Source organism: Protopterus annectens, chromosome 10.part0 (assembly GCF_019279795.1).
Source record: "Protopterus annectens isolate FY-2018-M chromosome 10.part0, PAN1.0, whole genome shotgun sequence".
NCBI lineage: Eukaryota > Metazoa > Chordata > Ceratodontiformes > Protopteridae > Protopterus > Protopterus annectens.
This window is the reverse complement of record NC_056744.1, coordinates 1,092,620,192-1,092,644,286: the sequence shown is the minus strand read 5'-3', so window position 1 is coordinate 1,092,644,286 and position 24,095 is coordinate 1,092,620,192. Positions and strand designations below refer to the sequence as shown.

General features: G+C 38.6%; 1 protein-coding gene across 1 annotated transcript in view; it reads left to right on the top strand.

The window, feature by feature from the left end:
* The window catches only part of LOC122814242 (cytochrome P450 4A4-like), a 445,176-nt gene that overhangs the window by 242,077 nt on the left and 179,004 nt on the right, over nucleotides 1-24,095 (top strand). Inside the window, exon 2 of the mRNA XM_044086841.1 lies at nucleotides 15,469-15,613. Coding sequence (XP_043942776.1) covers nucleotides 15,469-15,613 — 145 coding nt within the window. The remainder of the gene's footprint in view (nucleotides 1-15,468; nucleotides 15,614-24,095) is intronic.

Sequence of the window (24,095 nt, the reverse complement as noted above, 5' to 3'; positions counted from 1 at the left end):
GCACAGAGTTTAATGAATCCAGGGGACAATGTTTTATTTCTTCTAATGAAAAAAAAATGATTTGAGGTTATACAGATGGCTCATTTCATTGATGTGTCTGCTGTCAGGGTCAAGCATAAAATTAGTGGAAGTGTTAAAAATATTTTCTGAAGGAAATAAAACATAATTTAAACCTAGACATCTCCAACCTCTGATAGTAGCAAAATGCCACACCAAGCAAATTCATACATAGTACAGGCAAATTCATACATAGTACAGCTTGGTAATTCTTATAGGCTTTTTATACAGTGTCACTCTGAAGTCAGGGGATCATATGTGATCAAGTGGATGGGATACGTTGAATACTGATGTTTTTCATGTGCATAAATTATGTTATATGTATGCTACATCAAATAAAATATTTGAATTTATAATCTCAAAGTATGCACTTGGTGAACAAGTAGGTCATGCTGACCGCCTTTATTTAGCACAGTCTTATTAAATCTGTCCATATCTGAGTTTTTCTGTTATCTGTCATTCTTTCTTTCATACTTTGCAACACATTATCAAACAGAACATATTATATCAAAAGAGATGGATTTAAAAAAAAGTTTTCTTTTTCATAATTTTAATAGCATTCTACAGATTAAACAAACAATAAGAATGTTGTTGAAGCAGGGGTATATATACATTTAGCAAGCATCTGTACAGTTCATGTCATTTTCATTAGTGAATATTGATTAATTAGTGTGTTTTTATTGACATTTAATAATAACCTTACAGTCACTACGTTAGCATAATTATGTTGCTCATGCAGTCATTTTGCTGGGTCTTTAATAATTTTTCTTTGCCTGGGGCTTGTTGTCTTGGTTGGTTATAACTGTTACTTGTTTTACAAAAGTTGATATAACAACAATAATTTTCTTCTTTGCTGGGAAGATCATACAAAGTGTTTTGAGGCTGATTGGGTAGCAGTGTTGGGCATGAATAAGATGGTACTGCCCTGCGCCATCAAGACCCACCCACAAGCATAGTCTGTGTTCTCTGTACACCGGTATACAGCAATTTCTGTATAAAGACATAAACAATTTGTCTGTACTGCACATGGGACTCAAGCAGAAAGAAGTATGTTGGGTATGTTTAAAGTGACTGCGACATGATAGTAACAAGGTTATGGTATAATATAGGTGAGAAAAATGGTAATCTGTGTAAATCAATAGAAGGCTGTCATTTGGCATTCTGTTATAAAACAGTCCATTGAGTTTCCATCAGATCTAGCATGATTTTCCTTAACTTTTATGGTACAGAATTCTTATATTCATACAGATCAGGTGAAAACAATAATACAAATGAACACAAAAATAAGGTATGTGTGATGAATGATGGGGTTCAGTGATAATGGAATACGTCACTATGTAAGGAGACCGGAAGAGAGAGCGTGTGAATTAACATGCACTCATGTAACCCATGGTGTAAAAATTAATTCTTAGGGATTGTAGTCTGTGCAGCTCAACACCTCAGTGTTTCCCCTTAAAGAGTGCAAGAGGCAGTGCCCCCTTCTTGGGAGTATGGGGGGGGGGGGTCTGTCTCTCTCTTATGAGTTGCAACTGACTTCTGCAGTGACCCCATGGGCAGCCATTGGTGTCTAGCCTCACAAAGAAAGGGCAGTGAGAATTTTGGCTGTGGTGTTTGAAAATTTTAGTTAATTCAGAATTGTATTTGTATGTGCTATGCTCAACAACAGGTAGGGAGCTGTCAACCAATGCCGATCAATATTTAACAATGATAAATGTTTGTTGGAATTAGTGATGTCAGTTACAGTGGTTTACACTGCAAAATACTAGTAACTGAGAAATGCATTTAGCTGAAAGGAAGAAGGGGAGAAGTGAATAGGAGACTGGGGATTGAGTAAGAAATAACAGCTGGGAAGTGGGATATATGTAGTATAATACAAATGTGAATATGGGAATCCAGCAGATATAAGCATGTGGAAAAAGAGAAGAAGAATGCGTGTCTAAGGGACTTGAAGCTAAATGGCCCACAATGTCAGAATAAGAATGGGAACAAATTAAAAAAATAAGGCAGTAAATTCAGAAACAAGAAGATCAGAGAGTTTGAAACAGATGATGGTAGAAAACCTACAGCAAAGGATGATATGAAGAGCGGTAAAGATGCTGTCATTGAGACTACAGCAAAGGGAAGTAGAAAGACTAATAACTAGCATAAAAAAATAACGAAACAAGAGAAGAGGTAAGAGGATAAGGAAACAGTCTACAGGTCTTTAGGGATTAGTGCCAACTGTTATATACCAGTGAACAGAAAATCTGGTGTCAAAACAAACAGAAGAATATCTAGTGGGCATTCACCTTCCCAAGGTAGAAAACAATGTGAGAATTATTTACTAAGGAAGAATAGTGAGAATGAGATAAAGAGATAAAGGCAGCTTTGACGAAGCAGAAAATAAATAAAGCCAAGGGCAGTGATGGACTTCCAATACAGGAGTGAATACCAGGGAAAGAGAAGTTATTAAGGTTATTGAAAAAATATTTAATGACATCTGGGATAGCTTCCTATGCTCAAATTCTTGGAAGCATGAGGTGATAGCTGTCATAAGGAGAGAGGGCAACAACCCACTGGACACAGCATCATATAGACCTATTACAGTATTAAACAGTGATTACAAAATATTTATGACAGTTTTAAATAATCGTTTAGTGGGCATTATGTCCAGACTAATAGATCCAGACCAGTGCAGAGTTGTAGAAGGTAGGTTCATACTTGATAATATCATTAGGACCCTAATGCTAAGAAGGTAGGTGCATACTTGATAATATCATTAGGACCCTAATGCTAATACAAGATTTGCAGATAAAACAGAAGGATTAGCCATGCTAGCCTCAGAAACAGAGAAGGCATTTAAGTGAGTTGAATGGGCATTCTTTATTTATGGTAATGTGGAAAATGGGCTTTCAGATCAGTGTTGGAGGGGTTGCAAAAAAATATATGCTGGGGCTACAGTATGGGTAAAAATTCTGGGATGGTAATCAGAAATTCTACATATTACAAGAGGGAATAGACTGGGGAGCCCGTGTCCCCATTGTTGTTCTCTGTCTTTATAGAGCCATTTTCAGCAAAGATCAGCCAGTTGAGGATAAGGTTATATATGTGAAGGAACATGGAATTAAAAATAGGATTGTATACAGATGATGTGATTATAACACCGAGTAACACAGAGGAAGACCTGGACACATTGATTGGTGGATTACATGAATATGGGATGGTCTCTGGATATAAGTTAAATGAGAAAAAAAAAAAACAATGGGGATCCATCTGAAAGAACATGAGGAAATGAGGGAAGGATACATGCAGGAGTAAAAGGATAAAGAGATTACGTACCTCAGTATAGTGTTATCAGATACATATGAAGGTTTGCAAACTAGTATAATTAGAAGGAAATGGCAAGATAAGGTGTTAAATTTAGACCTGGAAAAGAGAATACATATAACCCACTGACCTGTGGTTTCATAACTGTTGTGTGTAACACAGGCTTTCTGGACAGGAGTAGTGAAAGAATGTTGAGATTGGAAAATTGGGCTGGAGGGAAACCCCCTGTGTGAGCTGGGATAAAATGACACTCCTTAAAGAGGTGGGGAAATGGCTGCCTCAGACATAAGAGGTAACATCAAAGCAGCACAACTGGCAATAATACATAGTAATACCCAGAACAGAGATGGTAAATGAATACAGATGCTAAAGGAAATTCACCCCGGGGATCACGTCAGTCACCCTGCTAGACAGGGGTCCAGGGAAGTAAATAGTGTGGGAAGAAATAGCCAGGGAATTGTTATGGCTAGGCTTGTATAGGCCCTAGGGCTGATAGCCTAGTACCAGCCTATGAACCTATAAAGGGGAGAAACCCTTGGCTAGGATAGGTGGAAATCACTGAAGCAATATATGGCAGGGAAGATCTGAGGAGAATTCCACCACTAATAGATGACCTTAGTAGGGAAGTGGGAAGTTGTTTATGAAGAAAAAATTGAAAACAATGGAAAAAGGCTGTCCTTCCCATGGGAGGGGAACCAAAACAGAGAGTGAGAGAGAGACAACAGCAGGCATGAGATGGCAGAGACTTATAAGTACAGTTTTGTAAGCAAAACTTACCATAATAGTATATGTTTGAATGATCACTGTACCATTAGCAATATGGGTTATATCCTGTCAAGGGTATAACAGACAGCCAGCCTCCAAAGCTTCAGGGCACCATCCAAGTGCCAAACTATCAGGCAGCTTGAGCTGAGCTGTCTAAAAGACAAGTTTGGGCATGAAGTCCTTCAGATCTTTTCTGCCAGAAGAGAGAGGGAGGCTAAGCTCTGAAAGGAAAATGATAGGAGCAACAAAAAATAAATGCCCACACCCTGAAATAAAAAAATACACCAAAAAACAAGGGGTGGGGGTAGAGGGAGGGCATGGGTTCTGCAGTCGTGATAATTCAAACAACTACTGTTACTGTTAAGTTTTCCTTGCACAACTGTACTTTATTCTTCATACTCATCACTGCTGCTATATAGGTAGATTACCTTAGCTGACTGTCGCTTGTCTCATGCATTCAAAAGAGACGATAAAGCGATGTATAGGTTCAAGATATATACTGTACATAAACATTGTCAGGAACTGTAACTGGAACATATATATTTAAGTTAACTGATTCACACATTACTTCAGACACTTTCGCATGTGCTTCTCCATTCATGCCTACATTCTGTCTGGTTGATTGTACAAAATGGCACTGTTCTCGCACGTGCTTAGTACTTATATGCACATGGTATTTAGCTACACTGGCTCAATAGGAACATTACACATAATGATCTACACTAACTACTTTTGGGAGATGTAAGGAGAAGAGTCCAGGAGCATGGCTAGCAACGCTTGATCTGGACTTAAAAAAGGAATCAAGTTTATAGTGTATGTAAACAGGACCAAGTAGCAGCTTCTAGAATACTTCCAGAATCCAACCCTTTCCAAAAAGCATAGATGAAGTCAAGGCCGTAATAGAGTGGGCCTTGACCCTGCATGGAACAGTTTTGTTATAGTGAGTATAGCAAAAGGTAATACCCTCAGAAAACCATTTGTCAGTAGTCTGTGCTCAGTACTTATATGCACATGCTATCTAGTTACAGTGGCTCAGTAGGAAAATTACACATAATGATTTACACTAACTACATTCGGGAGATGTAAGGAGAAGAGTCCAGGAGCCCCTGGAGCATGGCTAGCAAAGTGTGATCTGGAGTTAGAAAAGGAATCAAGCTTATCGTGTAGGTACAGAGGACCAAGTAGCACCTTGTAGAATACTTACAGAATCTAACCCTTTCCAAAATGCCATAGATGAAGTCAAAGCCCAGACAGAGTGAGCCTTGACCCTGTAAGGAACAGTTTTGTTATAATGAGTATAGCAAAAGGTAATACCCTTAGACAACCATTTGGCAATAAGTCTGTTTTGACACAGGTTGCCACTTCTTCTTACCTTTACAAGAAAGTCAGCCAGATAAGCTGCTTCAACTGGAGGAAGTGTTAGCTTTTCTAACACAAAATAAAATTTCAAGGTGGGGCCACCAATTTTCTTGGAGGCATCTTATGCACAAACCCCTTTCAAGAACATTTTGACATGATACTGCATTGAAAGAGGAGAATCTATGAGCAGACTTGCTAAAATGGTGGATAAATGAACCTTGATAGATGAATAAGAAAGGCTATAGGATAGTATCTCACACAAATATTGTATAATTATAGAACAGCTAGCCCTTAATGGGTCTAGTTATGTTGCTGTTGACACCAGTTAGGAAACCTTTTCCATTTGCTAATATAAATATTTTTCTAGTTAACAGGGTTTCTTGCCTCTTTAGTACCTGCAACATGTCCTCAGTAAACAGGTGCCTAAAAGGAATTAAGACCCTGTCATGCAGGCAGTCAATTGAAGTTGATTGATGTTGGGGTGTATCAAACATCCCTGTTCTTGTGTGAGTAGATCAGGCCTATGAGGGAGCTTGTGGTAATTTCCCCTGAACATTTCCAAAAGAAGGGAAAACCATGTTTGCCTGGGCCAGAAGGGATTCATCACTGAGCTCTTGAGGGATTCCTTCTGAATCTTCAGACGTGTCCTGTATATTAGTGAAAATGATTGAAAAGCATGCAAGAACATTCTTGTCCAAGGAAAAGAAAAGTCTTCTAGTCCTTTGGCTGTTTAAACTATGCTATACACAGCTGTGTGACGCCCACACCCGCTCAGCTACGCTTAGACTTTAGTGAGGATGGGCAAAAAATTATTATTTGTTTTATTTTTTTTAGTTTAGGGATGTGCACATAGCTAACGGTCATACCTCTCCACCTCTTACAGCATACAATCTGGATGAAGCCTAACATAATTGGGGGGAAGAGGACATTTTTTACATATTGTTCTTACAAGCTTAGGAAGTTGATGAATAATAGGATGTGGATTCTTACACTCAAATGTTTGTCATTATTTAATGACTTTGAGCCTCATCTCTTTGCCAGGACACAAATCTGAACATTCTGCAGATGTCTGTTCAGTTGGGGGTATGCTGACAGTGTCCGCGGACACTGATTTTGTTTTCAAAGTGCCGTACGGCACTTCCTGAATGCAGGGGGCATGTTTACTGTGTGAGGCATGCTCGGACATGCCCCCTGCACTCGTTCACGGATCGTGCCCGTGCAGGTTATACAGCAGCGCGCCTTCATGAATATGCAAGACGTGCTGCTGTGTTGCACGGGCACGATTCGCTCTGTGTAGAAATAGCACTATTCCTGCACAGAGTTTAATGAATCCAGGGGACAATGTTTTATTTCTTCTAATGAAAAAAAAAATGATTTGAGGTTATACAGATGGCTCATTTCATTGATGTGTCTGCTGTCAGGGTCAAGCATAAAATTAGTGGAAGTGTTAAAAATATTTTCTGAAGGAAATAAAACATAATTTAAACCTAGACATCTCCAACCTCTGATAGTAGCAAAATGCCACACCAAGCAAATTCATACATAGTACAGGCAAATTCATACATAGTACAGCTTAGTAATTCTTATAGGCTTTTTATACAGTGTCACTCTGAAGTCAGGGGATCATATGTGATCAAGTGGATGGGATACATTGAATACTGATGTTTTTCATGTGCATAAATTATGTTATATGTATGCTACATCAAATAAAATATTTGAATTTATAATCTCAAAGTATGCACTTGGTGAACAAGTAGGTCATGCTGACCACCTTTATTTAGCACAGTCTTATTAAATCTGTCCATATCTGAGTTTTTCTGTTATCTGTCATTCTTTCTTTCATACTTTGCAACACATTATCAAACAGAACATATTATATCAAAAGAGATGGATTTAAAAAAAGTTTTCTTTTTCATAATTTTAATAGCATTCTACAGATTAAACAAACAATAAGAATGTTGTTGAAGCAGGGGTATATATACATTTAGCAAGCATCTGTACAGTTCATGTAATTTTCATTAGTGAATATTGATTAATTAGTGTGTTTTTATTGACATTTAATAATAACCTTACAGTCACTACGTTAGCATAATTATGTTGCTCATGCAGTCATTTTGCTGGGTCTTTAATAATTTTTCTTTGCCTGGGGCTTGTTGTCTTGGTTGGTTATAACTGTTACTTGTCTTACAAAAGTTGATATAACAACAATAATTTTCTTCTTTGCTGGGAAGATCATACAAAGTGTTTTGAGGCTGATTGGGCAGCAGTGTTGGGCATGAATAAGATGGTACTGCCCTGCGCCATCAAGACCCACCCACAAGCATAGTCTGTGTTCTCTGTACACCGGTATACAGCAATTTCTGTATAAAGACATAAACAATTTGTCTGTACTGCACATGGGACTCAAGCAGAAAGAAGTATGTTGGGTATGTTTAAAGTGACTGTGACATGATAGTAACAAGGTTATGGTATAATATAGGTGAGAAAAAATGGTAATCTGTGTAAATCAATAGAAGGCTGTCATTTGGCATTCTGTTATAAAACAGTCCATTGAGTTTCCATCAGATCTAGCATGATTTTCCTTAACTGTTATGGTACAGAATTCTTATATTCATACAGATCAGGTGAAAACAATAATACAAATGAACACAAAAATAAGGTATGTGTGATGAATGATGGGGTTCAGTGATAATGGAATACGTCACTATGTAAGGAGACCGGAAGAGAGAGCATGTGAATTAACACGCACTCATGTAACCCATGGTGTAAAAATTAATTCTTAGGGATTGTAGTCTGTACAGCTCAACACCTCAGTGTTTCCCCTTAAAGAGTGCAAGAGGCAGTGCCCCCTTCTTGGGAGTATGGGGGGGGGGGTCTGTCTCTCTCTTATGAGTTGCAACTGACTTCTGCAGTGACCCCATGGGCAGCCATTGGTGTCTAGCCTCACAAAGAAAGGGCAGTGAGAATTTTGGCTGAGTGGTGTTTGAAAATTTTAGTTAATTCAGAATTGTATTTGTATGTGCTATGCACATACCTTATTTAACAACAGGTAGGGAGCTGTCAACCAATGCCGATCAATATTTAACAATGATGAATGTTTGTTGGAATTAGTGATGTCAGTTACAGTGGTTTACACTGCAAAATACTAGTAACTGAGAAATGCATTTAGCTGAAAGGAAGAAGGGGAGAAGTGAATAGGAGACTGGGGATTGAGTAAGAAATAACAGCTGGGACGTGGGATATATGTAGTATAATACAAATGAGAATATGGGAATCCAGCAGATATAAGCATGTGGAAAAAGAGAAGAAGAATGCGTGTCTAAGGGACTTGCAGCTAAATGGCCCACAATGTCAGAATAAGAATGGGAACAAATTAAAAAAATAAGGCAGTAAATTCAGAAACAAGAAGATCAGAGAGTTTGAAACAGATGATGGTAGAAAACCTACAGCAAAGGATGATATGAAGAGCGGTAAAGATGCTGTCATTGAGACTACAGCAAAGGGAAGTAGAAAGACTAATAACTAGCATAAAAAAATAACGAAACAAGAGAAGAGGTAAGAGGATAACGAAACAGTCTACAGGTCTTTAGGGATTAGTGCCAACTGTTATATACTAGTAAACAGAAAATCTGGTGTCAAAACAAACAGAAGAATATCTAGTGGGCATTCACCTTCCCAAGGTAGAAAACGATGTGAGAATTATTTACTAAGGAAGAATAGTGAGAATGAGATAAAGGCAGCTTTGACGAAGCAGAAAATAAATAAAGCCAAGGGCAGTGATGGACTTCCAATACAGGAGTGACTACCACGGAAAGAGAAGTTATTAAGGTTATTGAAAAAATATTTAATGACATCTGGGATAGCTTCCTATGCTCAAATTCTTGAAAGCATGAGGTGATAGCTGTCATAAGGAGAGAGGGCAACAACCCACTGGACACAGCATCATATAGACCTATTACAGTATTAAACAGTGATTACAAAATATTTATGACAGTTTTAAATAATCGTTTAGTGGGCATTATGTCCAGACTAATAGATCCAGACCAGTGCAGAGTTGTAGAAGGTAGGTGCATACTTGATAATATCATTAGGACCCTAATGCTAATACAAGATTTGCAGATAAAACAGAAGGATTAGCCATGCTAGCCTCAGAAACAGAGAAGGCATTTAACAGAGTTGAATGGGCATTCCTTATTTATGGTAATGTGGAAAATGGGCTTTCAGATCAGTGTTGGAGGGGTTGCAAAAAAATATATGCTGGGGCTACAGTATGGGTAAAAATTCTGGGATGGTAATCAGAAATTCTACATATTACAAGAGGGAATAGACTGGGGAGCCCGTGTCCCCATTGTTGTTCTCTGTCTTTATAGAGTCATTTTCAGCAAAGATCAGCCAGTTGAGGATAAGGTTATATATGTGAGGGAACATGGAATTAAAAATAGGATTGTATACAGATGATGTGATTATAACACCGAGTAACACAGAGGAAGACCTGGACGAATTGATTGGTGGATTACATGAATATGGGATGGTCTCTGGATATAAGTTAAATGAGAAAAAAAAAACAATGGGGATCCATCTGAAAGAACATGAGGAAATGAGGGAAGGATACATGCAGGAGTAAAAGGATAAAGAGATTACGTACCTCAGTATAGTGTTATCAGATACATATGAAGGTTTGCAAACTAGTATAATTAGAAGGGAATGGCAAGAGAAGGTGTTAAATTAGACCTGGAAAAGAGAATACATATAACCCACTGACCTGTGGTTTCATAACTGTTGTGTGTAACACAGGCTTTCTGGACAGGAGTAGTGAAAGAATGTTGAGATTGGAAAATTGGGCTGGAGGGAAACCCCCTGTGTGAGCTGGGATAAAATGACACTCCCTAAAGAGGTGGGGGAATGGCTGCCTCAGACATAAGAGGTAACATCAAAGCAGCACAACTGGCAATAATACATAGTAATACCCAGAACAGAGATGGTAAATGAATACAGATGCTAAAGGAAATTCACCCCGGGGATCACATCAGTCACCCTGCTAGACAGGGGTCCAGGGAAGTAAATAGTGTGGGAAGAAATAGCCAGGGAATTGTTATGGCTAGGCTTGTATAGGCCCTAGGGCTGATAGCCTAGTACCAGCCTATGAACCTATGAACCTATAAAGGGGAGAAACCCTTGGCTAGGATAGGTGGAAATCACTGAAGGAATATATGGCAGGGAAGATCTGAGGAGAATTCCACCACTAATAGATGACCTTAGTAGGGAAGTGGGAAGTTGTTTATGAAGAAAAAATTGAAAACAATGGAAAAAGGCTGTCCTTCCCATGGGAGGGGAACCAAAACAGAGAGTGAGAGAGAGACAACAGCAGGCATGAGATGGCAGAGACTTATAAGTACAGTTTTGTAAGCAAAACTTACCATAATAGTATATGTTTGAATGATCACTGTACCATTAGCAATATGGGTTATATCCTGTCAAGGGTATAACAGACAGCCAGCCTCCAAAGCTTCAGGGCACCATCCAAGTGCCAAACTATCAGGCAGCTTGAGCTGAGCTGTCTAAAAGACAAGTTTGGGCATGAAGTCCTTCAGATCTTTTCTGCCAGAAGAGAGAGGGAGGCTAAGCTCTGAAAGGAAAATGATAGGAGCAACAAAAAATAAATGCCCACACCCTGAAATAAAAAAATACACCAAAAAACAAGGGGTGGGGGTAGAGGGAGGGCATGGGTTCTGCAGTCGTGATAATTCAAACAACTACTGTTACTGTTAAGTTTTCCTTGCACAACTGTACTTTATTCTTCATACTCATCACTGCTGCTATATAGGTAGATTACCTTAGCTACTGTCGCTTGTCTCATGCATTCAAAAGAGACGATAAAGCGATGTATAGGTTCAAGATATATACTGTACATAAACATTGTCAGGAACTGTAACTGGAACATATATATTTAAGTTAACTGATTCACACATTACTTCAGACACTCTCGCATGTGCTTCTCCATTCATGCCTACATTCTGTCTGGTTGATTGTACAAAATGGCACTGTTCTCGCACGTGCTTGGTACTTATATGCACATGGTATTTAGCTACACTGGCTCAATAGGAACATTACACATAATGACCTACACTAACTACTTTTGGGAGATGTAAGGAGAAAAGTCCAGGAGCATGGCTAGCAACGCTTGATCTGGACTTAAAAAAGGAATCAAGTTTATAGTGTATGTAAATAGGACCAAGTAGCAGCTTCTAGCATACTTCTAGAATCCAACCCTTTCCAAAAAGCATAGATGAAGTCAAGGCCGTAATAGAGTGGGCCTTGACCCTGCATGGAACAGTTTTGTTATAGTGAGTATAGCAAAAGGTAATACCCTCAGAAAACCATTTGTCAGTAGTCTGTGCTCAGTACTTATATGCACATGCTATCTAGTTACAGTGGCTCAGTAGGAGCATTACACATAATGATTTACACTAACTACATTTGGGAGATGTAAGGAGAAGAGTCCAGGAGCCCCTGGAGCATGGCTAGCAAAGCGTGATCTGGAGTTAGAAAAGGAATCAAGCTTATCGTGTAGGTACAGAGGACCAAGTAGCACCTTGTAGAATACTTACAGAATCTAACCCTTTCCAAAATGCCATAGATGAAGTCAAAGCCCTGACAGAGTGAGCCTTGACCCTGTAAGGAACAGTTTTGTTATAATGAGTATAGCAAAAGGTAATACCCTTAGACAACCATTTGGCAATAAGTCTGTTTTGACACAGGTTGCCACTTCTTCTTCTTACCTTTACAAGAAAGTCAGCCAGATAAGCTGCTTCAACTGGAGGAAGTGTTAGCTTTTCTAACACAAAATAAAATCTCAAGGTGGGGCCACCAGTTTTCTTGGAGGCATCTTATGCACAAACCCCTTTCAAGAACATTTTGACATGATACTGCATTGAAAGAGGAGAATCTATGAGCAGACTTGCTAAAATGGTGGATAAATGAACCTTGATAGAGGAATAAGAAAGGCTATAGGATAGTATCTCACACAAATATTGTAGAACTATAGAACAGCTAGCCCTTAATGGGTCTAGTTATGTTGCTGTTGGCACCAGTTAGGAAACCTTTTCATTTGCTAATATAAATATTTTTCTAGTTAACAGGGTTTCTTGCCTCTTTAGTACCTGCAACATGTCCTCAGTAAACAGGTGCCTAAAAGGAATTAAGACCCTGTCATGCAGGCAGTCAGTTGAAGTTGATTGATGTTGGCGTGTATCAAACATCCCTGTTCTTGTGTGAGTAGATCAGGTCTATGAGGGAGCTTGTGGTAATTTCCCCTGAACATTTCCAAAAGAAGGGAAAACCATGTTTGCCTGGGCCAGAAGGGATTCATCACTGAGCTCTTGAGGGATTCCTTCTGAATCTTCAGACGTGTCCTGTATATTAGTGAAAATGATTGAAAAGCATGCAAGAACATTCTTGTCCAAGGAAAAGAAAAGTCTTCTAGTCCTTTTTGCATGGAGTTCTGGAAAAGAATCCTGCCAGATGATTATTCAGAGAGGAGGCAAAGAGGTCTACTTGAGGACCTTCCCACAAGTGGATCAAATCTTGGAAGACCCCCAATCTAGTTTATATTTGTGACAGTCTGCCCTCATCCTGTTCACTTTGTCTGCCACACAGTTTTGCTCTGAAGGAATGTCAGATGCCTTTAGAGTGAGATTGTGCTATGAAGCTATATCCCAAGCTAACATGGCTAGCCTGTAAAGGGGGTATGATCTGGATCCCCCCTTGCTTGTTGATGTGCCGCATGACTGTGGTATTGTTTGTAACCACCTGAAGAGGTTCCAGGGACCTTAGATGGTTCAGATAGTTGAGTGCCTTGGTCAGGGCAAGCAGCTCCTTGATATTTATGTACTTGCCTCTGTCCTTGGTGTCCCACATCCCCTGCACTTTTATCCCTCTTGAAACTGCTTCACAAGCAAAGTCCAAAACGTCTGTGGTGACTGCTATGTAGCAGGGTGGGAGAAGGGGAGATCTGGTTTTAAGTATATCTGTTGTCTCCACCAAAAGATTTCTCTTCTGACAAACCCCTGCACTGAGATTTGAAAAGATAAAGGGTGTTGATGCTGGGACCAAAATGATTTTAGATACTACTGTATCTTTCTTATGTGGAGTCTTGCCAGGGATACCATCAAACCCAAAATCCTGAGGTCAATTGCAATGATAGCAGTCTAAGTGGAAAACCTTATAAACAGATCTAGATAAAAATCTTGTTTTTTTCTGTGGAAGAAAAGCTGTTTGAACTGAGGTGTATAGTTGACATCCCAGAAACACAATCCTGTGTGAAGGAGTCAAGAAGACTTTTGAATGTTTTGTTGGAATCCCAACTTGTGGTAAGAGATCTCTCATATCAGAGAGAGAGATATTCCTGACAATTTGAAAAAGACTCTGCAAAGATAAGCAATTATCTTTTAAAGTTTAATTCTTTTAACACCCATAGAGAGTGTTAAAAGAATTAAACTGTAAAAGGGGGAAGGCTGAGGAGAGAATGCAATCAGCTTTTGGGAGAGGAAATAAATAAAAAAAATATGAGACATATGTTTAATTCCCAGATATACTATAAAGTCATGCTCTTTCAGGATGTTTGTGTGAAAGTGTTTCCAGAAATCTTTCTATGTGCCAGAAAGACAGAAGAAAATGTTTTTAACATGAATGCATGCATTAGGAGATGCGAAGAGAGTATTGCTGAATTGGGACTATATATTTTGATCATGCTCAAAAGTTGGCAAGTTATATGTTCGTGAACTGGAATGTTCTTAACATGGATGCATGCCTTAGAAGATGCGAAAAGAGTATTGCTGACTTGGGACTATATATTTTGATCATGCTCAAAAGTTGTCAGGTTATATGTTCGTAAACTGGAACAGACATCATCTGGAAAGTCAAGATATGCAGAAAAAGTCCAAAATAATATTGTTATGGTATGACAGAGTAAGTATACCAAAAGGGAAAGTGCAAGTATATATCTTGTGATGTTGGCAGCAAAAAAAAAAAAAGGCTATGACAGGATTATGAAAACTAAGTGAGTAACCAGAAAGAAGGGAAATCCGTGGACTGGTGGAAGAGAGAGAATTAAGGGAAAGTAGATCTGCAAAGATAATATCTTGGGAGAAGTATGTCATCTGTTGGCCATTTTGCAAAATTTATAGGGCTTTGCTATAAGAGTGAGCTGTATAAAGGACTGAGTTGAACCATGCACAGGAGGGATGGTGTATAAACATAAGTGAATTAAATGTTTTGGCGGTGGTGGTGCTGCGGTAGCATTGTCGCCTCATAGCAAGATGATGTCCCTTTCGATTCTCAGCTAGAGCGTCTTCTGTGTGGAGGCATACGTGAATGGGGCGTGCTTTCGTTGAAGGTTGTGCGTCAGGGCTGGTAACCCGGTACGTAAAAATCCACTACCAATCATTAGCGGACCGGAGTTCCACTGTGGCGACCCCTAACTGGGAAAAGCCGAAAGACACAAATAATCTATTAGGGTGAAGCATTAAAGGGAGATGACAGTCTAGCTTAGTTGTGAGCCCATTTTCTTGATTTCATCTAAGTTCTCTTGTACACTAAATCCATGTTAACGCTGGCATAACAGCTGTGGCATTGTGCCTTTCCTTCATAAACCATTTTTTTGCTGCAGTGCTCTCGTTGGGAATTGTTTTGAAGTAATGTTTTAGCTTATCTAATCTTATGTTCTTGCTACACTTAGGTGAACTGAGTTCTATTGCATTGCCTGTTGCTGATGTCTGTCATGTTTTCTGTTTATTTTGCATGGTGTCATTTTGGATATTAACCTCTGGGCTTTTTCTGAAAATAAACTTCCAGGTTCATTGCATTTGGTCTGCTATTAGATTCAGAATAAAGTGCAACCAAAACAGTTGGCAATTTAAGGAGTCAGTGTATTGTTTAACCTTATAAGTTAAGAACCTAAAGAAAGCTGTTTTTGTTTTTCAGTATCCTGAAGATGAACGTGCCTTAAATAATTTATATAAGTATTCCAAAGAATATCCATGTGCTTGCCCCTTCTGGACTGGGCCCTTTAATGCATTCCTGCTTCTTACTCATCCTGCTTATGCCAAAACCATCTTGAGTAGCACAGGTAATGAATGACCTTTACTCATTTTGCACGATTGTGTTTGTTATTCATTTTTTTTTATTTTATCTGCTGAGTCATTTTCAGTAAAACACCAGCAATGTGGACAGAATTTAGGCAGATGCATGTTTTGGGTGAGTTAGAACTCCTGTTACCATTCACTTGGTTTGGATAATTTGATGGTCACCAAGTGTTATGCACATACAATATGCCAAGTCCATTTTTGAAGCAAGAGAGAGGAAGATTTAAGGCTAATGAGTTACGTATCTGCATTATAGTACAGTATTGTTATAGGTAAAAGGATGTAAAATTGCTCTCTTGCTTTAGCATTGTGACTTTAAGCTACTGGGCACACATCCAAGGAGGTAGTTGGTTTCTACTGGTGTTGCATTGTGACTTACAGTGGCAGCATTTAAGTGGTCAGATGTCATAATTTTGGTTGAAATTTCACCAGAATTAATGGGCTTTTATATATGTATATATATATATATATATATATATATATATATATATATATATATATATACACACTTTAGATACCATGTAAAAGCTTGTTAATGCCATATCGTTTTCATGCTGGTGGTCCCTGGCAAGGATTTTTTATGACATTTGTTTCATTCTATATAATGCTCTTGTGATTTCCTGTGAACCTGAACATCTGCATTTTCAAAAAGCTATCCATAATGGAACACAACACCAGCATGAAAAAGATATAGCATTAACAAGCTTTTACATGGTACCTAAAGTGTGTACGTATATATATATATATATATATATATATACACACACACACACACACACACACACACACACACACACACACACAGTGGTTCCCAAACTTTTTTGTCCCAGGGCACCCTAAAAATTTTTTTAGATCAGCCGCTGTGGCACCCAGTATTTTTTTTTTGTCAGACCACACTATCAGAACATTTGCAAACTCTTTGGAATAAATATTTTTTAATAATGGGACTATATACAAACACTGTAAACACAAACGTTGCAACACAACTTTAGATTAACATTACTCAATACATTTATTTAAAATCACATATCAATTAATGAGATTGATGACTCTGCATACTACATGATAAATCCTCAATTTCTTGCTGGAATTTTCACCAAGTATATTCTCAAATCGTTTTCTATATCTCAAAGTCTCTCTCTGTGCTTACTTTTTATGGAAGTCATCATGGAGAATGCTTTTTCGCACAGGTAAGTGGTACAGAAAGGCAACAGTACAGCAATGGCTTTTGCTCCAATGTCAGGATGTTCAGCTTCAAATTCAAGCCAAAACTATGCTAAATTAACTGAGTTAAATTTGAGCTTCAACAATCTGTTTCAAAATCGATTAACTGTTCCTTCTCCGTTACAGAAAGACCAGCCAAATTCTTGTGCTGATGAAAAGGGTTCCTAACCCAATCTTTATCAGATGTATAAAGAGATGGGAAGTAGTGCTAAAGCTGATGTTTTAGTAAAACTAAGTATTCTTGAATCAAGTCATGTAATGCAGCTCCTCCAGGATCAGCTCGTGCTGCATTTGGAAACATGTAAATTGAAGTTGCTGTTTCTACTTCCTGTTGCCACAAATCAGTTTTGCTTTTAAATGCTTCCAGTTTGTCGGTGACGGAAAGAATGTCAGCATCAACACCTTGCATACCTAAATTCACTGAATTCAGGACTTCAAATATGTCAGCAAGGTATTAAATTTAACTGGTCCAGGAGGAATCAGAGAGTAACGTTGCAAATTCATTGTGTGGTTGATTTTGAAAAAATGTTTTCGATTCAAGGTGAAGTTCGCAAACATATGCAAGGACTTTGTCCCTGTACAGCCATCTGGTATCATTATGTAGCTAGCAAAACAGTGATATAATCAGAGCTCATATCTTTACATAGTTCTGAAAACAGTCGGCTTTTGGCTGGATGCGACTTGATATAAGTAACAATTCGCACCACTTCACATAAGACCATATGTATATCAGATGGCAGTGTTTTACTTACAAGGGCTTCTCTGTGAATGAAACAGTGTGTTGTGGTTATGTTTGTATTAGTTCCTTTTGCCAAATTCAGGAATCCACGGACACATCCTGTCATAGCAGGCGCTCCATCTGTGCAAATTGAGGTGCACCATTGCCATTACAATCCATGTTGCTCAAAAAATGCACATACACACTTAAATATGTCTTCTCCACATGTCTAAATTAGCTCTCTGCAAAACAGGAGCTATTGATTTGGATATCTTACAAATGCCATTAATTGTGCTTTACCACTGATGTCTGTAGATTTATCGAGTTGGAGACAAAATCTCTTGCAGATTTTGAGCTGGTTGCAAACACTGTCATTAATATCAGATCATTTAAATTCTTCGTGCAACAGTATTGTTGGATGATGGTATTTTTGCAATAACTTTCTCTGCTTCATCACCTAACATTGTTTTCACCATCAGCCGACATGCTGGCATTATCAAATTCTCCACAACAATATGTGGCTTCATGTTTTTTGCATGTAATTTTGCCACTGGAAAGCTGGCAAGTTGCGCTTTGTCAGAAACTGTAACTGCTTTTGTAAAAAACTGAACCTGTTTCTGTTGAGATTGTAGCAAGCATTTAAAATAAAGCTGGACTCTCTTAGCAGCAGCAGGATGTTTGGTTTTTAAATGGTGCTGCAGATTATTGGGAACCATGGCTTCATTGATAGAAGTTTGTGGCATATAATGCAACGTGGTTGTTGCATGCCCTGTTTCTCAACAAATGTAAAACCGTAACTGATGTAATTATCCGAATAAAGTCTTGTTTCTTAACAGCAGAAGTCTTGGCATTTGACTGGTCACCAATCACACAACTTTCGCTGGTACTCTCATTATAATCACTGTCATCTTCGGAAATGCAGTCCATTTGACGCTTTAAGGTAGAGGCCACTATTACGAAAAAAAATAATACTTCAGCTCAATCTGAAATTTAATGTTAACTTTTATTTAACGTGCAGTTCAGCTTCTCTCTTCACCTCTCGTACAACAAAGATGTTGACGTAATCACACACAGTGTTGCCAGATTTCTAACACAGATCACGCAATTGTTGGATTTACAAAGGGTGGCGGAAATCATTAAATAAGTAAAAATCAAAAAATTTTAACAGCTTTACACAATTATTGGATAAGAGTGTACATTAAAAGCTCTCTGTTATTTACATTTCACCATAGCCAAATATGATTCTTGGATTCTTTCTTGCATGGCTTCTCTCATTTGTTAGGTATGATCCCTTTGCCTGACTCAAATCTGAGACATTGAATATAATCAGTCTCATCTTTGTGCAGATAGTACATTTATACATCCTTGTATACTGCTAAAAACTCTTCTTTTAAGCCCTATCCATTTATCCCAATTCATTGCAATTTAGCTTAACCCAATCAATTCTATAATCTTTCGGCAGGTCTTCCTTTTGATATTTGAAATAAGTTGCAATGAATACATCGACTATGCACGCTTCCCTGCCTGGTCTTCACAGTGTCTTACTTCTGCAGCATCCAACCTATGCAGTCTTGTGCAGTCTTTTCCAAGGCTATGCAGAATTTTCTTCCTTGTGTTCCTTTTTAGTCTCCATTAGGCTCAACCCAAACCACATCAGTGGCCAGTTAGCCTTTTCTAACTGAATACAAAGCGGCAATTCCAGTGTACAAACAAATACAATTTTTTGATGGTACTTTTTTACACCTTTTTCGGTAATTCCTTGTGGCACACCTGGAGTGTTTGCATGGCACCCAGTTTGGGAACTACTGTATATGGATATATATATATATATATATATATATATATATATATGGGTCTATATTTTTATATATATATATATATATATATATATATATATATATATGCGTCTATATTATAAATATATATGTATATATATATATATATATATATATATATATATATATATATATATATATATGGGTCTATATTATATATTTGAAGTTTCAAAACTTTGAACCTCATATGTTAGACAACATATGAATGAAGTTTGAAACATAAATATAATAAAAAGTTAAAAGAAAAACTTACCTCAATGCTCTGAGCAGGGGGGCAAGTCCCCCTGCACCCCCACACCCCCCTACTTAAATATACCAATTCCAAGATAGCACTTCAATGCAGAAAAGGGAAGTTTTCCCATTCTGTGCTGTACGGAGCCATTGATTTTCACCTTTGAACTTTTTAAAGTTTGATCATATGGTGTCGACCATATGACATTCGAACTTTAAAACGTTCAAATAATTAATAGGGACCCTTTTTATATGTGTGTGTGTGTGTGTGTGTGTGTGTGTGTGTGTGTGTGTGTGTGTGTATATATATATAATGTGTGTGTGTATGTGTGTATATATATATATATATATATATATATATATATATTGTTGTTTGTCTTTCAGCTTTTCCCGGTAAGGGGTCGCCACAGCAGAACTCCGGTCCACTAATGATTGGCAGTAGATTTTTACGAAACGCCGAGGTGCCAGCTTGACGGCCAAACTTCAATGAAGGCACGCCCATTTATGCATGCATGTCTTTTGAATGCTACCCAACCACGGGGAGGACATGCAGACTTCACACAGAAGGCACTCCCAAGCCAAGCCGAGAATCGAACTGGAGAACCTCTTGCTGTGAGGTAACAACCTCCGTACCACCGCGGTATATATATATATATATATATATATATATATATATATATATATATATATAGTGGGCTACCTTTCCGTTTAATAGCTGCTGCTGCCTGCTTGCCCATCCTGGCTTATGACATAGGTTACATCTAGCAGGAGAACTAGGTGTCTACCCCATGGAGCTTGAGACTGTTAAGCCCACTATATTGTGTGCAAAGTCACACTGTGAGCTGAGGGAATCCATCAAAGAGCAGCTATGGTAGAGGTCAGATGTGCTGCTGCATCAAGGGAGGGGGTGCTTTTGCAGGGTAGAGGGTTGTGTGTCCAGCTGGACCAGCAAATCTGACCTACTCCCTACTGTCTTTCCCTACTATCTTACTCTAGTCAAGAATAGATGAGCTGGTGGGTGATACTTGGGTAGGAACTGCCACCTGCCTAGTAATCCCTGGCTCTTGCTTCAGCATAACCAATGGGCTAGTTGGATATAGGTAGGGGAGCCATTTGGCTCTGTCCTGTGGGGATGGGAAAAAGCAAACAAAAAAAAATACTACCGTGTAAGTGCATTTTATGCCAGCACACTGAGGTACTCTGCCTGTGGCATGCTCTTTTGGTTTAAACTTGTTGCTTATTTTTGTAGTAGTCTGTCTGGAAATCCTGAGGAAAAGAATGCAAGCATTTTTGCAAAACTGGTGATTTTAGTTTCTGTGGCATGTGATTGTTACAAATTTGACCATTTACCATCGATTCATTTCAGTGCTGTACCTATTCAGCTGTATCCCTTATTCATGTGCAAGCTGGGGAATGGAGATACAGATCCCACTTGCTGCCACCAAATATATGTGGCGAATGGGCTTATAAATACCATCTTCTGTTTTATTTATTTATTTATTTTTATTTTCAGTTTGTTAAAATAAAAGTAATATGTGATCAGCAGCTATGTAGTCTCTCAATCCCCACAGATGAAAACCAATTGATATGTGAGGGACAATTGCCTGTAAGGGAGGCACAGTCCATGCACATCACTGCCTTAGATAATAGCCAACACCTTCCAAAGTTGCAAAGTTCTTCAGGCATCTCTGTCTCATACCTTTCAACCTCTTAGAGCAGGAAATTTGTACAAAGCTGTAAATAATGGAGGGGGGGGGCAAAAATGGGGACAAGTTTTAAATATTGCTCTTACAAACTTAGAAAGTTGATAGAACAACTGTTTTTGCATTAATATGGTTTTTCTGAAGGGTATGAAGTCTGAAACGAAAATTTCTGCCATTATTTTTTTTACTTCAATTCTCAATGATTTGCCAGAAAACTACAATTTTATGAGAAATGGACCAAAAATAAGAGGCATAAATCTGGACATTCTGCAAAAATCTGGGCAGCTGAGAGGTATGCGAGTCACTCTCATTGTGCATGTTCTGGCAAGAAAATCCAGTAACAATGCAGCTAGCATTTTCTCGATCTTGCTGTCTCTCTCTCTTTCTTTCACTCTTTTTCTCTCTGGTTATTTGAATGCAAGGCAGGACTTCTTGTTGGCTTTAATTTTTGTTAGATGATCTCTTGGTTCCAGAGTTATGTGTTTTGGGGGGGATTACAAATAAGGTAATATCTTTTAATATGAAGTAGCATCTTCAAGGAGCATTAGTTTTCAAGCACTGCAGATGTGTACACAACTTTTGCGTAGTAGTAAATTCCCACAGATGCAAACTTAAACTTTCTTTATGTACAACTTCACATTCTTCTTTTAAATAGTACATATGTATTAAAAAGGCAAGTACAATGCAACTTGTTTTACTTTTATCTTTTTAAAGAAGTGCTTATATTTTTCTTAATTCAATACAGCTTTCATATAATTTAGTTCACTTCTCCTGCATTTCCCTTCCAAAGAAACAGTTACATTTTTCAGCTTGTTGCAGCTTTTCACATTTCTTCCTCTTTTCTAGACTCGCATGAGTTTTATTGAGAAACCTTCAAGACACAATGCTTTGGGGTAAGAGAACTGACCTCATAAGTCACACTATCCAGTTTCTTGCCTAGAAAGACTGTCTGCATTTTTAATAGTAACTCTACTTCTGTGCTAGATGGTCCTATTATATGACTTTAGTCCTAAACTCCATCTAAAGCTTTTTGGTCTACCCCTTGGCTCTGTATAACCATTTTAACTCACTCAAGCCTATAACAAAAAATACTGTATTTTAGTTTCTTCCTACTTTATTTTGCTTTTGCTGCCTGTTCTTAAAAGTACTCAATTGCACTTATTCTGCTGCATTTATTACTGCTTGTTAGTAGCCTGATTAAATTGTAACTATTATTCTAAGCCTTTTGGTTTAAGCACTTGGGCTTCAGGCCAGTTGTTTTACATTAAGAAGGTTTGTGGTCTGCACTCCTGTGGCAGAAGAGGTAGCTTACATCCTTATAAGTTGGGAGTTGCTGGTTGAAGGCTTGGTGTCTGTTATTCTAAAAGTGTCTTAGTTCTGGTTTAAGCACTTGGGCTTCAGGCCAGTTATTTTACATTAAGAAGATTTGTGGTCTGCACCAGGGGCGGCTCGTGGCATCGGGCTGCCGGACTGCAGCCCCCTCAAAATAAAAAATAGAAAGAAAAATGATGAAAAATAAAAAATTTTTTTTTTTGAAATTCGCGGACTTCGCGCATGCGCAGTAGTCCCGACTACTGTCGGGTCTATGCGCATGCTCAAGGCAGTCCGGCAGTCCCCATAGGGGGACACAAGGAGGCGATCTGTGCACTTTTAAAGTGCACAGACTCGCCAGGATTATGGGTCGTGTCCGGACTGCAAGAGCAGCAGCAGGACTCGGGACAGAGCATTAGGGATCTCGTCGGGAAGGAGCATTAGGATCTCGTCGGGCAGGAGCATTAGGATCTCACGGGTCTTTCAGTATTGCGCGGGAAGGATGTACGTTAGCTGGATATATTCAGGTAAGGTGCTTTTACAATGTTTATTTGTGTGTATGGTGCTTTTTACCTTTAATTTACAATGTTTATTTGTGTGTATGGTGCGTTTTACCTTACTGGAGTTTGTGTATGGTGCTTATGTTTTACTGGTGTGTGTGTGTGTGTGTGTGTGTGTGAAAATGCCCCAGGTGCATGTGTGTGAAAATGCCCCAGGTGCTTATGGTGGTGTGGTAGGGAATACCTCAGGCTTGAACCCTGTACCCTATATGCAGGTGTTAAAGACTTGAGTTCCCTACCCACCACCATTTGTAAAAATATTTCAGATTTTTGCCTCATATTCGATCTGATCTGTTTCTCATAATATCTGTGGTTTGTAAATGTTGCAATGCTTGATATTTGATGGTGTAGTAGTAGCATTGTTGCCTCACAGCTGCAGGTTTTTGGGTTTGATTCTTGGCTGGGGTTCCTTCTTTGTGGGGTCTGTATCTTCTCCCTGTGTTTATGTGGGGTTGCTTTTGTGTCCTCCCATGTTACAAAGACATGTCTGCATTATTTCTTCCTGGGCCTCTGCTGAAAATTGTTTATTTGTTCCAAGTCAGACTGTCCTGATTAAAAATGTTAAAATTGACAGGCATTTGAATTTCAGACTTAAGGGTTTCTGAATGTTTAATTCCTTGCATATTTGATGGTGCAGTGGTAGTATTGTTGCCTCACAGCTATAGGTTTTCTGGTTTGATTCTTGGTTGGGTGGCTTCTGTGTGGAGTCTGCATCTCCTCCATGTGTTTGTGTGGATTTGCTCTGGTGCCCTGCCATTTTACAAAGACGTGTCTGCAGTTTTAATCCCTGCTGAAAATTGGTTTTGTTCTGTCCGCAGTAAAATTGACAGGCATTTGAATTTCAGACTTCAGGTTTCTGAATGTTTAATTCCTTGCATAATTGA